The sequence below is a fragment of the Ursus maritimus genome, assembly GCF_017311325.1.
Source record: "Ursus maritimus isolate PB19 chromosome X unlocalized genomic scaffold, ASM1731132v1 scaffold_X1, whole genome shotgun sequence".
NCBI classification, from domain to species: Eukaryota; Metazoa; Chordata; class Mammalia; order Carnivora; family Ursidae; genus Ursus; species Ursus maritimus.
The window spans coordinates 79831933-79847889 of NW_024423319.1; the positions used below are offsets into that span (position 1 = coordinate 79831933).

Here is a 15957-nt window from a genome sequence, read left to right on the forward strand (position 1 = left end):
GAAAAAAAAAAAAAAAACCCTGAAAGGAAAGCAGCTATCTTTGGATAGGTTTCTGGCCAGTTTTAGAAATAGAGTTGGCTACACCTGAAGACATGATGAGTTGTCCAAATCTTGCCTTCATCAGTTCGGTCATCAGAGGTGACCACTGTAGCCAGATTAGGTGTTTCCTCCTTGTCCCTGTTACCCATATTTACAAACTGCACGTGCACATACATACACACGTACAGACACTGGTTGACTTAGGAGTACTTCTTACATGCTACTCCCCATTTAAAAATATAAAGAAAATAAAAACAAAATAACATACAGCTCTCCGGCCAGTACAGATTTGCTCCTCTCCTGTTTGAAGGCCAGTGAGTGCTCCATGGTTTGATAGGAACACTTCCTCTCTCATTTCCGCTTCCAAAGGCGGTCGACTACTAATGGCCATTTAGAGTTTCTTTCCCCCAGAAATTTGCTCTTGTCATTATACACACAATTCTGTGCCTGTGTAAATATTTAAGACAAGTTGGTAGAGCGGTGGAAATTGCTGGATCACAGGTTCCTTTGGCTACAGGAACATCTCTGAAGTACCTACTTGTGTACCTGATACTGTTCTACATGCTGGAGAGACATCACAGAAGACCCACGTGTGCGCCTCTTTTCATGAAGCTGAAATTGTGCTGTGGGTGGGGACAGGGTAGAATCAAATTTCGGTAGGTGCCGCCACAGAGCCCTGCAAAGTTCTCTTAGCAATTCATGCTTCCCCCGGTGTGGCTGGGGTAACAAACGCCCCTTTGCTGGCATCGTCAGCACCCCATTCACGAAGTAGGGGCTGTTGACCGGAGGCTGAGCTCTTTCTCCCAGGCCGTCTCCAAGATCTTGGAGTCTGCAGCTGCAATGATCCCTGTGGGGGATTTTTAAGAGCAGCGAGACTGAGCTGGAGCAATCCACTACCCATTTAGGTGTATTCCCCCGGGCAGGAGGGGAGCTGGGGGGGTGATGTGACCCTGTCTGGGCAAATCACCGAGTGTGGGGTGAAAGGTTGGTAGAGGAGCGGTGGGTGGTACCTTCCTGTACTAGGATGTACCACTGAGAGGCTCGGAAGAAGCAGTCCGCTCTGGGACGCACAGCTGGAGTGAGGGAGCCTTGTGTTCCCAAACAGACCATGGTGTGCAGGGTGCAGGGGAGCTCACCACCATGCAAGGACCTGAGCCTCCCCTGAGGTCACCATCATCCCACGTCTGGCCCCAACCCGTCAGCTCTACAGATTGTAATCAAGCGGGGACCAGGGAACATGGCAGGGAAGCACGTGACTGGTTCCCTGATGGGTGAGCAGGGCAGAGATGAAGGACACCCCTGGATCTGATCGGTCTAGATGGGATTACCTACCAGGATCTTCCAGGGGAGAGAACACCCATTGGCTGGAGGTGGGGGTGTCCTCAGAGAGTTTATAGGTGCAGAGGTGGGGCTTTGAAGAGTGGAGGTGGAAGTGAAGGGTTTGGAATCCTCCTCTGGAACCTCAGGCTGCTCATCAGCAAAAGAGGCTGGAGATACTCGCCAGCTCAGTGGGATCACTGGCTTTTATTCTGTCCTCTAGTCTGTCTTCCCCTTACGTTTTTAACAGTGGGTAGTGGATCCCACAATATGGATATCAGAGCCCAATAGCAAATCACTAAATCTTTCTCCGGTAGGTGCCCACCAGACTCCATGTGTAGGTCCTGGATGGGCGGAGATCTTTCAGGGGGCTCATGACATACTGCAGGCCAGGTTTCTCCAGGGAAACGGATGGTGGTGGCCTACTCAGCCCAAAGAGGTGAACACTTACTTAAATGATGGGATTTTAAGCATTAGGCGGGAGATGTTTGGGTGAGGGTAGGTAAGTAAGACATAGGTGGATTCTCAAGTCAGTGAACTTCTCACCAGTCAGTCATTTAGCCCTGACTGTATTCACACCTGGGTCTGAAAGGCTGCAAGTGCAAGACTGGGCTCCTGTGTTCCTGGGGCAGTGACAATCCACCATGGCCTCAGAGGTGGGCCAGTGTGTGTGTCCCCGGTGCACCAGTCGGGCCCACATCAGCCTCTGTCCCCAAATCCCACTGCCCTACAGTGGATATTGCCCATGAGCAAATAGCCCTGCTCTGGTGTTGGCCTCATGGTGGGAGAGGAGGGGGGAGACGTACGTGCCTCACAGTGTGCACAAAGCCCGGCAGGAACCGGAGAACCTCATGCCATGCCACCTTTCCCTTTAAAGCAGACTTAGACATTGAGAGGAGGGGACAGGTTTCCTCTCCGGGGATGGGGAGATGATAAGGTGGAGGGGTGGGTGGAACAGAGGCACCCTTCGGGGGTCAGGTACGTGGTCTGGCATGTCTACCTGGCAGGGCAGTGTGAACCCCTTCACCATCTCCTTCCCCCGTCGTGTTCAGGGGCTTGCAAAGGATCTGCTGGCTGAAGGTGTCCTTCCGTTCGGGGCTCAGCTAGACACTGGGAAAACCAGGTGGCTGCAGTGCCTCCAAGGTTTAGGGGCTGAGAAGGCTGAAGGAAGCACTGTGTTTAGGGTGAATGGGATGTGGGCCAGGCCTCCCACGAGGCTGGGGGGGGGGCGCTGGATCTACCATGAGCAGCGTGGGACTTTCCTGCTCCACCTTCCACAGCTTCCACTCCTCAGCAGGGCTGAGGGGTCTTAAGGACAGTGTGAGTCTCCTGAGGATGGTATGAACACTTCCATCCTAGAGGGTATCCCTCTTTTGATGGGCGGAGGGCTCTACTGTGTGTCAAGCCTGGCGCAGGGGGTGCTGCCCTCCTGGGTGTGACCTGGGCCTAGTGCAGCTGTGTCTTTGTCCAGAAACAGCCAATGATGGCAAAACCTGGGGGTCATCCTTCCCCCTGGAAAAGGAGGTTCCAGAAAGGCTCTCTGTAATTCTGTCTTTCAGTCTCTGTGTGTCACTTATGGGGCTGGGTGAGACCTCATTGTGGCTCTCATTGGCGTGTGTCCTGTATGGGGTGACTTTTTGTGTTCAAAGGCAAGATGTCATTTCTCTGAGCTGGTTTGGGGTCTGTCCAAGATTTGAGATCTCTGAGCTGTGTGAGGGTGTGTCCGCCGTGTGCGATCACTGAGCTGTGGAGTGTTGTGTGTCCCAAGTGAGGGTTCTCTGGGCTGTTCAGGGCTCTCTCCCAGTGTGTGAGGTATCTGACCTGTTTTGGGTGCAGTGTGCAGAATGTAAGGTGTCTGGGGCTGTTGCCATGATGTATTTCAGGAATTGGGGTTTGAGCTCTCCTGAGGGTCTCTGTCGAGGTTGGCATATTTGAGCGCCTGGGGGCCCCTACTGTAGGTTGTAAGATCACAAAGGTGATTTGTCACAAGACAGGAGGTGTCCGAGTGTTCACAGTGCAGGTGCTCTGTGCTGTTTGTGTGTCTGCATGCAGGGTTGCGAGCTCTGTGATTGTGTGGCATCTATGTGCAGCGTGTGAGGCCTGCGAGCTATTAAGTTTCTGTGTTGCAGGTTGTTAGGTTCCTAAAATGCATGTGGATCTGTATTTTAGAATTTATTGGCTCTCGGCTGTTTCGTGTCTCCTTCCTCATAAGATTCTTGGGTTCCCAAGAGTTGAGTTCTGTGGGTTGTTTGATCTTGTATGTCCAATGCACTGAGGTCTCCTAGCTGCCCTTTCCTGGGTCTGGAGCTCATCCACTCCAGCTCCCAAACACCCAGCTTCCTTGTCTAGGCCACTGAGTCTATGTGGTGGCTTCCCTCAGTGTGTTATTGGGATAGTTTGGGTCTTGTGAGCCAGAGTGTGAGGTCTGTGAGGTATTTGGGAGTCTGTGTCCAGGTTGTGATGCTTCTGAGCTGGAGGGATATTCCAGGCCCAGGGTGAGGCCTCCTCTGTCTGTGGTGCTGTGTTGCAGGCATTGAAACTTCTGAGCCACGTGGCTGTTTACATCCCCATTGAGAGACTTTGTCACATACCGAGTTCAGACATGAGGTGTTTGTGACCTCTACCCATTGTTCAGTCTGACAACTGTCCAGAAAGACAGAGCTTGATCTGAGTTGACCACTGGGACTCATCCATTCCAGCTCCCAATAACCTGGCTTCCTTGTCTCCACCATTGACTCTCTGTGGTGTGCTTCCCTCAGACCCTTCCCTAGGGTTGGGTTCTCTCAATCCAGAGCTGAAACTTACCTATTTCATGCAAATCTCCAGTACAGTCTGAAATGTAGTCAATATCCAACTAAAAACGCCAGGACCAGTGCTTCCCTAAAAAAAACAAACTATTCACAAAACATTTTACTGAATCCCAAGAGGTTCCAGGTAAGAGACCCTGCCCTTTTGATAGGGAGTTGTTGCAAATCTCCTCAAAATATGGAATCTTTTTTTTTTTTTAATCCTTTCTCTGTTGCTGGTACCTTGAGAGGCTCAGGCAAGAAAAGCCATTCCATTTTATGTTTTTGACAAAACAAGCAAAACCACCCTAACAACACACACACACACACACACACACACACACACACACACACACACACAGTAGTAGTCAGCATAAGGAAATTGTATTGGAAATGTAAATGGAATCCTGTGATTAATTATAAAACCAAATTTCTGATCACACTATATGTCTACTGTCAGGATCGGCTGTATTCTAGCAGACTGGACAACCAAAGATGCCTTCTTTCTCCAAATCTCATACACTGCAGCTTGTAATCTGATTACTACGGTCTAAATAATTGCAAGCAGTGTAGGAATCACAGAGCCTATTAAAAGCATGTCTTTTCCTGTGTCACATCGTGACCTCTCTTTCTCTCACCACCCAGACAGAATTTCTCAGCAAATACAGGAGGCAATGCCAAAGAAACTGACTCTTTCTGACCCCGTGGAACACTGGAGCCAGTGATGTCCCAGGGTCTAGCACTGCCCGTTAGAAGTCTCCCTCTCGTCTCCGCTAAAAATGGCAACCCTAACCAGAGAAGGAGAAATACGCCATACGCAGGTTCTCAGATCGCACTGCTGATACGGCTGAGATAGGGCTTGTGAGAAAAACAGCTATTCTTTCAGACAGCACCGCTCGCTCATGGCTCACGGAGAACGCTAGTCCTGCGACACTAATGCGCATACGGCCTGTTTAGGGAGATTCTCCCTCGCTCCCTCTCAGGCCCTCGCTTTCCCTCGTTCTTTCCCGGGATCAGGTTCCCGCCAGCCCGCCGCCAGCGCACCTACCGCCCCCCCCCCGCCCCATCCTCAGCCTAGGCGGTGGAAACGCGCCTCCAGAAAACAGAAGGGTTAAGACAACCGAGAGGAGACGTCCTCCCGGCTTCCTAGAGAGAACAGCCACGCGCGCCCCACGGAAGGCGGGGCTGCGGAACTGCGCGTGACGTCATAGGGATGGGACCATGTGCCGAAGCCGTGTGGTTTTTAGCATTCCTCGGGCTGTACGGGGCCGGGAGGGAGACGGGAGTGTCCCGGGGCACAGTGGGCTCCTCTCCGTGGGCCGCGGCGTGGGTGCATGAAACCCGAAACGTAAGCACCCCGCGAGTTGGGAGGGTTGAGCCCGCCCCCACCCCCACCCCGCCACGGCGGCGCACCAGAGTGACTGCACAGAACGAATGCTTCCTGAGGTCGCTGGGAGAGTTTCCGGGCGCTGCGGGTGACGTTACAGACGACATACCTGGTGCCGAGCTGGGTGGGGTGGGGCTTCTGCGTGACAGCCTGGTTACGTTCCCTGTAGAGCGCACGCGTGAGGAGTACCTGTTAACTAATTTTTGTTTTCTTACTAGGGGTTTTTGCTTAGGCTATGCATGTACGCTGGCAAAGGGAAAAGCACAACTAGTAGAGAGCTTGTCTATTCAAGTTCTTGCAGTCCGGAGAGTCCCCGGATCTGAAGATCAGTGTGTCTCGGCAGGGTGTTTTGCCCTTTCTTCATAGGGATGAGTAGACACGTTATAGTGGGGACGTTTAAGGTACGGGTGTTTCTGCATTCAGGATTAGTCTGTCAGTCGAACAGGAAATGGTTCTCTCTGCGTCTAGCTAGTTTCGGGAGGACTGACTTTTAATCGCACTTGCTGTTCCTGAGACAGCAGGGAGCTGGAGGGACTGTGTCTGGCCCTTCAGCCAAAGAAGGAAGAAGGTCTGTGTGTTTGGCCTTGTCACATGTAAACTCAAGAGTCACCCGAGAGACTGACGGGAGGTATGACAAAGAGTGAACTGCAGGCCTTGTCTAAGTTACAATGGGAAGAGTGGTCCTTTATGGTAATCCATTTCTGGAACGCGAGAGCCTCTAGAGATTTCTCTCCTGTGGCTTTTTTCAGGGCTCGGGTGAAGTTCAGCGTTGTCTACAGGGTAAAAATGTGCTTGGCCTCTTTTGTGCCTGTCCAAGCAGATGTCCAGATAAGCAGAGATTCTCTTTTTAGCCCTGGAAGTAATCGATACTTGAAGTTTTTAACAGGTACTATTTTCCTGATCTAAAGGAAGGAAGCAAAAATGAGTCATTATCCCAGAACCGATCATTGTCCTCATCTGACAGGTGAGGAAACTGACCACAGAGAGATTAAGTAACCTGCCCAAAGTCAAACAAGGAAAAGTGGTGGGGCCCTGTTCAGATCTTGGTCTGGCTGGCTTCTTCACCTGTCGGCTATGCAGGCACAGAGTGTTGGTTTCCAGATCTGGGTCTGTCCTCTCTAAACCACACACCTGAGACAACTGACAGGCCCACAGACACATTGTACTCAACAAGTGCTAGCCACTCCCTGGGACCCTGGAGATGACTTTACGGGGAAGAGAAGTATTGGAGAGAGTAGGTCCCAAAGGCTCACCAACCATCCCTGAGGGAGTGAGGCTACAGGAGGAAGACTGGAGGGCCTGAAGGGGGGCTGAGTCTCTGAGAGAGAGGCTGATGGGCTAACCTATGGCACACGTGTGTTAAACACATTGCTTTGAGTTCATTTTTTTTTTCTTTTAGCACTGCCAACGCGTGCTGCATGTTGAAAACACACAAGGCAGTTAAGTAAAACCGACCAGTATATGGATAAGTAGAGAGACTCCCATTTTACCTAGGGAATACCTGACTGTCAAACAGCACTGTGCTCTGCAAAGGGAGAACATTATGCTAGACTAAATGAAACAGAAATTAGCTATATTCCGAATTTTTATATCCTTCTATTCCTGATGAGGCATCCGAGGCACAGAGAGGCTGGGTCAGCTCCCCCAAGTCACTGAGGTACTAGGTGGTTGAGGGCCCCAGGCAGAGAACACACAACATGTCCAAAACTGACCGCGCCCACCCCCACCCCCATACATCTGCATCTCCTCCGCTGTTGCCTAACTCAGTGAAAAGCAGCCTTCTACCCAGCTGCTTAGGCCAGCGATCCTTAAAGCCATCCTTCCTTGCTGCCTCTCTCACCACCCCTTCAGTCACCAAGGCCAGCTAATCCAGCCTCCTCCGTCCTTCTAAATAAGATCTTGACACTTCTTCCATCACTATGGTTGGTTGCCTAGTCCAGATGACCTTCATCTCTGCTTGATAATCACCACCAGTCTTGACCCTTGGCCACGAATGTTTTCATCCCACTGCCTGAGGGACCTTTCTTAAATCCGAAGCTGGTCTTGTCTGCCTTGCTCAAAACTCTACAGGGGCTTCCTGCTGCACTTACGGTAACGTCCGGCCTCTTGGAGCAGGCACAGCAGGCCTTGCCTCCCCTCAAATGCCTCATCTTCGGCACACCGCCTCCTGCTCCACCCCCACGCCACATTCCAGCCCCTTTCCACCTCCTTCTGTTCAGTAGATGGCCAGTGGACCCAGACACTCTTCTCCCTGCCTCTCATTTCCCCAGCCCCATGCATGCCATCCCGTGTAGATCGAGGATTCACTTCATTTGCCTGATTCCTACTTAACGTTCGGCTGTCAGGTTCAGTAGAGAGCAATTTCCATTTACCCTGAGGAGTACCTGGTTGAAAAGGCACTGTTCACAGAACTTTGTATTGAAAAGAAGTGATGGAGATTGCATTATAAATTCCCCCAAATGGACAGATGTTTTACTCTGGTTCTCAGTGAGCTAATTGGAAATGCAATCTGGCAGCAGAGTTTTTCTGGAGAAGGCTTCCTTGCTTAGAATAGGATTACACTCGGCAAAGATCTCACCTCATTTTACACGGAGCCTTGGATGCGTTTGAACTCGGAGTTTGGAATGTGGCACAAATTTTCCTAATGTGGAGGGGTCCTACCTTCCAGTGAGGAGGGATAAGCAGAAACATGGAAAAAATATGTCACTTCATGGCACCTGTGACCCAGGAAATAAGCAGGCCTTCAGCCCCCTCCCTTGGACTTTGTTTTGATGAGTTCATTTTTCACAGTAAGTTGCAGTCTGAGTTTTCTGTGAGGACAAGAGAAAGTATACTAACTGGTCTTCCCTTTACAAGGGCTTTGATTAATCAGTCCCTGTGGCTGTCAGGGAGGCAAGGATCAGCTGCCTGCTCCTATGGGAACTCTCCGAGGGAATCTGACTCCCTAGGGGCCCCCACCAGGTGCCAGCAAGCCCTGGAGGAAACTGTGTCTGTTCCTCCAGCATCCAGTGGAGAGTGTGACCCCACTGCTGGTTCTCCCTTCCATAGACTAGACTCAACTGTGAGGATTACCCTCATTCGCTACAACCCACCTCGGTGTGAAATGAAGTGTGTGCCTTGGACAAGAAAAAAGAACCACCAGTCCAGGGGCGCCTGGGTGGCTCAGTCGTTAAGCATCTGCCTTCAGCTCAGGGCGTGATCCCGGGGTCCTGGGATCGAGCCCCGCATCGGGCTCCTCCACTGGGAGCCTGCTTCTTCCTCTCCCACTCCCCCTGCTCGTGTTCCCTCTCTCGCTGGCTGTCTCTCTCTCTGTCAAATAAATAAATAAAATCTTTAAAAAAAAAAAAAAAGAACCACCAGTCCAACCACCACCACCCCAACCCCCAACCCTGGACAGAAGGTGGGACTAGACTCCCGGGGACCTGGCATACGTCCCTCCATTGCTGATGTGTCCCTAACTCAGGGCACGGTGTGATTGCCTCTTCCTGCAGCCTAGCTCTCGAGGAGCTAAGGTGTGCGTGGTATATACAGTTTGATTACCCAAAGGCTCAAGGTAAGTCTCAAAGCCCAGCGTCCGTACACAGGGAAACCAACTGAAAGGAGTTAGGTGGCTGATGCAGGAGAGGGTGGATCTGGGAATCACACCTCCATTTTGCCTGACTCCGCAGCCGGCATTGCGCTCGCAATGACACACCTGGATGGGGTTTCAGGATTGGGTTTCAGTTGCCGAAATGCAGATACTGTTCCACGATTGCATAGTCATCATGGTCGGAACACCGTGTCCCCCCTTGAAATGCAGGTACCCAGCCAGGTGGAGCAACCCCGAAAGGTTCTAAGACTCTGTGTCTGGCCTCTGAGGAGCGGCCCCGAAGCAACAGCCCAACAGACCAGGGAGTCCCTTGGCGTGGAAGGCTTGCCTCAGAGCCAGTGGCCAAGCAGGACTTCAGCTTCCAGGGTTCCCCTGTGGGGAGGTCCTTTGCCATAGTAGAGAGACTTTTGCAAACCACCCCTCGCCCCAAACGAGGTCTCCACCAGTCTCACTCTATTGACCAGATGGTGTGAATTGAGAGGCAAGCAGAGGCAGAGGAAGTGGTTTCCGTGGCTGCATCACAGTTGTGGAGCTGGCCAAACGGCAATGGTGGTTTGGAGCTCAGTAGCCCAAGGACCGAAATCTGGCTCTACTTGTGGGGATCTCTCGGTTCTTCAGCTTGCAGGTCTGTAAAATGTGGGTGCTCCAAGTGCCTACCTCAGCAACCTCCCCACCCCTGAGAAGTGGGTCAGAAGTGTACCTAAGTACACTTACGTAGGGTTAAGCTGCCCTCCTCTGTGTTCCTAAGGTACCGTGACTTAAATTCCGCCAACACGCTTCTCCCACGACATGTGGTGGTCATCTGCTGGCAGATACAGCCTAAATCATCCCTGCATCCCCAAACCGTGTGCGGGAAACTGATGCATGGTATTTAGGTGGTGCTCAGAACGTGTTTCTTCAATGAATGAAGGACCCTGACCCAAGGTGATGTTATGACTTCATCATAAAGGGTGGCTATTGTACCAGCTATTTCTGGGTGACAAGGGGAGGAAACCGGCCATCTCTGTACTCAGATTCTCTTTGGGAGGAGGGGGAAGGTTGCATCTTTCGTACCATCTCTAATTGTAGATACATTAAAAAAAAAAAAAACACGAGGCTATAAAGATATTTTAATTGTGTGGGACACTGTGTTGCCCCATCAGCCACAGTTCTGGTCTCACAGTGGGACTCGGATCAAGATCTTTGGAGCACCTGTCAGCTCCGAGAATGTTTGTCAAGTACCAGGTGACCAGTGCACATACATAGCAGGTGCCCACAATGATCTGTCCAGCAGGTGGACTGTTGAGTGAATTCAGGCCGCTAATTAAGGGTGTGATACTATGGCTAGAGCACAAATGCCGGTGGGGACAGGGACGTGGGCACCCAGGGGAAGGCTGTGTCGGTCCAGGCGAGTGCTGTCAGCCTCACAAGGAGGCGCGCCTCCTCACTGTCCTTCCAGCTCTTTGCCCAAATCTGCCTCTTCTCTGAACGGTCTTCTCCGTGTCCCTCGTCTGCCTCCCTTACAGCCTGATACAGGCCGTCACTTAGTGTCTGTGATCCGTGGGTGTCCTTTGTGGTCCAGCTGACTAAGCAGAAGCTTGCTCACCCAGCAGGATCTAGGGCCCGTCACCCTCTGCTGTCCCCGCTTTCTGTGAGACTCTCACTCCCGGCCCCACCCCCAGTTGCTCCAGCCTCCCGAGAGGATCTGCACTGTGTCCGGCAGCCTCTGCTTCAGTCGCTTCTTCCCGAGCGTTCCCTCTTGTCGGGAAAGTCCTGACCCCAGATATCTGCCTCTCAGACTCCCCTCATGTTCACATCTTTGTTGAAAGGTCACCTCCTCAAGAAGCCTGAGGTCACTCCCTTGGGGTTACTTTCTAGGCCAAGCCTCGGGGTTTACGGGTAATCCAGAGAGGCATCGCCACCAAGGGTGCATACTGCTGGAGTCAGGATGCGCCTGGGCTGGAGTCCTGTCTCTCTTAGTGGAGGTGAGCTCTTGTGGTGTCACTTACCCTCTCCGCACAGGCATTTTCTCCTTGGGGACAGTGGAAAATATGGATTCTGCAGGGTTGATACACCAAACGAGATGTTTAGAAAGGGCCTCCCGTTCTCCTTTATCCCATTCGGTAGGTATTTGTGAACGCCCACTGGGGTTGAGGCTCTGATGGGTGCACAAGACAAAGTCCCTTGACTCTGTCAGCTCCTGGGCTGGTGAGTGAAACAAATAATCCGCCTCTGACAGCCGGGTGGGGTTGGGGCTGGGATAGGGGAAACGCGGGGTGTCGTGGAAGTTCAGAGGAAGGTCCGCCATCCAGGATGTAGGAAAGAGGGCAAAGGAGGCTTCCTGGTAGAAACGCTGCCTGAGTCCCTAGAGATGAATAAGAGGCGAAGGTCTTCCTCACAGCCCTTACGTTCACAAACCTTTCGTGCAGGACAGATGTGGCGTCGCCTTCCAGTCCCTCCTGACTGACTGCGGGATGGGGGTGTGAGCCCATGCTGGCCAGTGGGAAAGGAAGAGACTGTTTGCTGGAAGGCTTCTGAGGTTCTTCCTTGTTCATAGCAGAGATACAGGACTAGACAGTCTCTTTGTGCACTTGGACGTTGCTGTATCTGGGTGTTGGTCCTGGAACATCTGTTCCAGGAAAGGCCAGATCAGAGCTGGAAAGAACCTACGTCCTTGATGGCATCACTGGTTCCCGGAGTGTGCCCTGCCTGTGCCCACCCTTCCTTCTGATTCCGTTTTGTGTGATTGTGAATTGCCTTTGTGCTTAGGCCTGTTTGCGGAGGGGTCTCCTCTTTACTCACAGCACAAGGCTGCCTTCCTGATATGGCGAGCATCGTGGGGTCTGGTTCTCTGTTTTGTGGGCGCCATGCCGTACAATGGGTAAGGACACAAGCTCTGATCCTAGACACCCTTCCTTCCAACGCAGTTCTGCCACTTGTAGCCATGTCCTCTGGAGAAATTTACTTGGCCTTCTGTGCATTACTCTCCTCGCCTGTGAAATGGGTTTATTATTCTTCGTAGTAACGATACCAAACAGAGAGGGTTGCATTTCTGAGTGTGTAGTGAGGTAATGCAAGGATGGCTCACAGAATTGTACCTGGCACGTCCCCTGTCTTGACAACCACTGAGACTGCTATGGGGTAAGTTGCAGGTCACGCTTCACACTGTGAGCCACAGCCAAGAACATAAAGATGGCATCAGACGTGTCCATTCAGCCCTAGAGACTCTCTGTGCCACTCTCTTGTCATCCTTTGTGTCACACACAGATGACCCCTTGCCAGAAGGCTGGATTTTCCGTTGTGGGTCTCCCAGCAGAGAGAACACAAATACACATCATCTTCCATAGTGTGCATGAGTTCAGCTCACTCCAGTTCTGTCCCCAGATAGTTAGGGGCTGCTTCTGGTGCTGGGGTCGGGAGGGGGGGGGCGGCAGGAAACAGAGCATGTGACACTCCGTTACTGCCACATGGCATTGGAAGCTCTCTGTGTCCCGGTGCCTGCCTTTATCTCCAGACTCACCTCCCTGCACCCCAGAATTCGGTTGCCACTCACACTGGATTCCAGGGCACTGGAATTCCTGCCACGTCAGTCTCTCTCCTTCAGCCTCAAATTCGTCCTGGTAAAAGGGCAGTCACTCTGCCTCCCCAGGTTTGTTGGGAGACCTGCAGGAGAGAATAGATGTGAAACACCTAGCCGGCATTACGTGGCGCGTGGAAGGCACTGAGTGAGAGGCAGCATCGTCCGTCCCGCTTCCTAAATCCACAGCAGCTGGCCTGCAGATGGTAAGATTTCCTTCTCTCTCGTGCGGCTGATCATGTCCCATTGTGTATACGTGCCACGCTTCCTTTATCCACTCCTCTGTTGATGGACAGTTGGGTGGTTTCCATTACCCTGGCCCCTGTGACAAAAGCTGCAGTAAACACAGGAGCGCGGACATCTCTTTGAGGTGCGGATTTCAGTTCGTTTGGACATACACCCAGGAGTGGGATTGCTGGATCATACGGTAGGTGTTTTGGTTTTTCGTTTTTGTCGTTTTGGAGGGGGGGCACCCTGGTATGAGCAAGAACCTGTGGCAGTTTTAGTTTTAACTTTTTGAGGAACCTCCGTACTGCTTTCTGCTATGGCTGCGCCAGTTTGCATTCCCACTGACAGGGCACAAGGGTTTCCGTGTTCTGCATGCCCAGCGACACTTGGGATCTGCTGTGTTTGGTAGCTGGTTTGACGAGAACCATCCTCACGCGTGTGGCCCGATATCTCATTGCGATGTTGACCTGCCTTTCCCTGAGGAGTAGTGATGTGGAGCCGCTTTTCATATGCCTTTTGGCCATGTGTAGGTCTTCTTTGGAGAAATGACTATTCAGATCCTTTGCCCATTCATTCTTACATCGCTTTGTTTGTTTTCTTGCTCTTGAGTTAGGAAAGTTTGTTATAAATGGTGAAAATCAACCCCCTTATCAAATACGTGGTTTGCAAATGTTTTTGCCCATTTTGCAGATTGCCTTTTCGCCTTGGTGGTTTCCTCTGCTGTGCGGAAGCTTTTAAGTTTGATGTAGTCCCACTTGTCTGTTTTTGCTTTTCTTGCCTGTGCCATGGGTGTTGATTCCACGAGATCATCGCCAAGACCAATGTCATGCAGCTTTTTCTCTATGTTTTCTTTCAGGAGTTTCACAGCGTTGGGTCTTCTATTTCATCTTCAATCCCCTCTGGGTTGATTTTCGTGTGTGGTGTAACAGAGGGTCCAATGTCATCCTTTTGCACGTGGGCATCCGGTTTTCCCAGCGCCATTTGACGGAGGCTGTCCTTTCCCCGTTGCGTATTATTGGCGTGCTCGTCAAGATCAGTTGACTGTACATGCGTTGGGTTTATTCTGGGTTCTATTCTGTTCCATTGGTCTGTGTCTGTCTTTCTGCCCCTACCCTTTCTGCTTTGGTACCTCCAACTGTGTTCTTCCTCAGGGTTGCCTTGGCTGTGCTCGGTCTTGTGTTGTTCCAGATGCATTCTAGGATTGTTTTTCTATTACTGAGAAATGCCATTGGGATTTTGATAGGCATAGCATTGAGTCTATCAGTTTTCTTTGTAATCTTTCATCTTTTTTTAAGATTTGATTTATTTATTTGACAGAGAGAGACAGCGAGAGAGGGAACACAAGCAAGGGGAGTGTGAGAGGGAGAAGCAGGCTTCCCACCGAGCAGGGAGCCCGATGCGGGGCTCGATCCCAGGACCCTCGGATCATGACCTGAGCCGAAGGCAGACGCTTAATGGCTGAGCCACCCAGGCGCCCCTGTTTTTAATCTTTCATCTTAAACTGTAGATGACACTGATTAATCAGTTATATGCTAACTCTGAGGATTGCCTTCGTGGGCTTTCAGTTATTGAACCACCCTTGCTTCCCTGGGCTAACCCACCTGATCACGGTGCATTTTCCCTGAAGAGATTGCTGAAGTTCACTGCTGGTATTTTGTTGAGGAATTTTGTGCTTGCGCTAAGAAAGAATATTGGTCAGTAGTTTTCTTTTCTTGGTATCAGTGAAATGCTAGCCTCATAAATCACTTGCAAGTGTTTCCTCCACTTAGTTTTCTGGAGGCAATTGTGTAGGATTTCTGCGTGTGTGTGTGTTTCCTGTCAATATTTGGTAGAATTCACTGGCAATACCATCTGGGATTGTTGTCAAGGGTTTTAAACCACTGATTCAATTTCTGTAAATGATACTGAACTATGCATGTTATTTCTCCTTGGGTAAGTTTTGGTAGCTTATGGGTTTGGGGTAATTCATCCATTTCCTATTTGTTGCATTTGTATATGTAGAATTGAATGTAATATTGCCTTCTGTTTCTTTCAGATTTGCTGGGCTTCTAGCGAGACGTCCTCTTTCATTCCTGNTATTGGTAACTTATTTCTTCTCTCCCTCTTTTCTCTCTCTTTTTCTCCAGTTTTCTTGAAATACAGTTGACACAGAGCAGCGTAGAAGGGATACAGCATAATACTTTGACTTACATGTATCATGGAAGGATTACCGCAATAAGCTTAGTTGACCATCCCCATCTGATATAGACAGAAAAAGAAGAAAAAGAAAACAGTGTTTTCCTTGTGAAGAGAACTCTTAGGATTTACTCCCCAACAACTCTCATTCACACCACCCGGCAGTGTTAACTAGAGCCATCATGTCGTGCATGATGCCCCCGGTACTTGTTTACCTTGGAACTGGAAGTTTGTTCCTTTTGACCACCATCCTCCAGGTTTTTTCTCCTTCCCCAAATTGCCACCTCTGATAACCACAAATCTGATATCTTTTTCTATAAACTTGGGAGGTTTTCTTCAATTCCATATATGAGTGACATCATATCATATTTGTCTCTCTCTGACTTATTTCACTTAGCATAATGCTCTCAGGGTCCATCTGTGTTGTCACGAATGACAGGATTTCCTCCTCTTTTGTGCCTGAATAATATTCGTGTGTGTGTGTGTGTGTGTGCACATGCGTGCATGCGTGCATGTGTGTGTGTGTGTGTGTGTGTGTGTGTCTTCTTGATCTGTTTATCCATCAAAAGCACCTAGATTGTGTCCATGTCTTGGCTATTGTAAGTAATGCTGCTGTGGACATGGGGTGCAGGTATGTCTTTGACATAGTGATTTCATTTCCTTCAGGTACATTCTCCGGAGTAGAAGGTCTGCAGCATATGGTAGTTCTGTTTTTGATTTTTTGAGGAATCTCCATACTGTTTTCCATACTGGCTGTGCCAATTTACAATCCCGCCAACAATGCAAAACATCTTTTTTAAGATTTATTTATTTATTTATTTGAGAGAGAGTGCACTGGGGTGGGGGGCAGAGGGAGAGGGAGACAAGCAGACTCACCGCT

General features: G+C 50.5%; 1 protein-coding gene across 16 annotated transcripts in view; it reads left to right on the forward strand.

The window, feature by feature from the left end:
• Nucleotides 1–15957, forward strand: part of FAM156A (family with sequence similarity 156 member A) — a 49566-nt gene that overhangs the window by 30564 nt on the left and 3045 nt on the right. For 4 of the 16 annotated variants that reach the window (XM_040631416.1, XM_040631423.1, XM_040631457.1 and 1 more), the window contains one exon: nucleotides 14938–14983. The exons of 2 other annotated variants lie outside the window; for them this stretch is intronic. In XM_040631416.1, the coding sequence (XP_040487350.1) occupies nucleotides 14938–14983 (46 nt within the window). 10 more of the 16 variants (XM_040631405.1, XM_040631411.1, XM_040631406.1 and 7 more) reach the window with 10 other exon arrangements.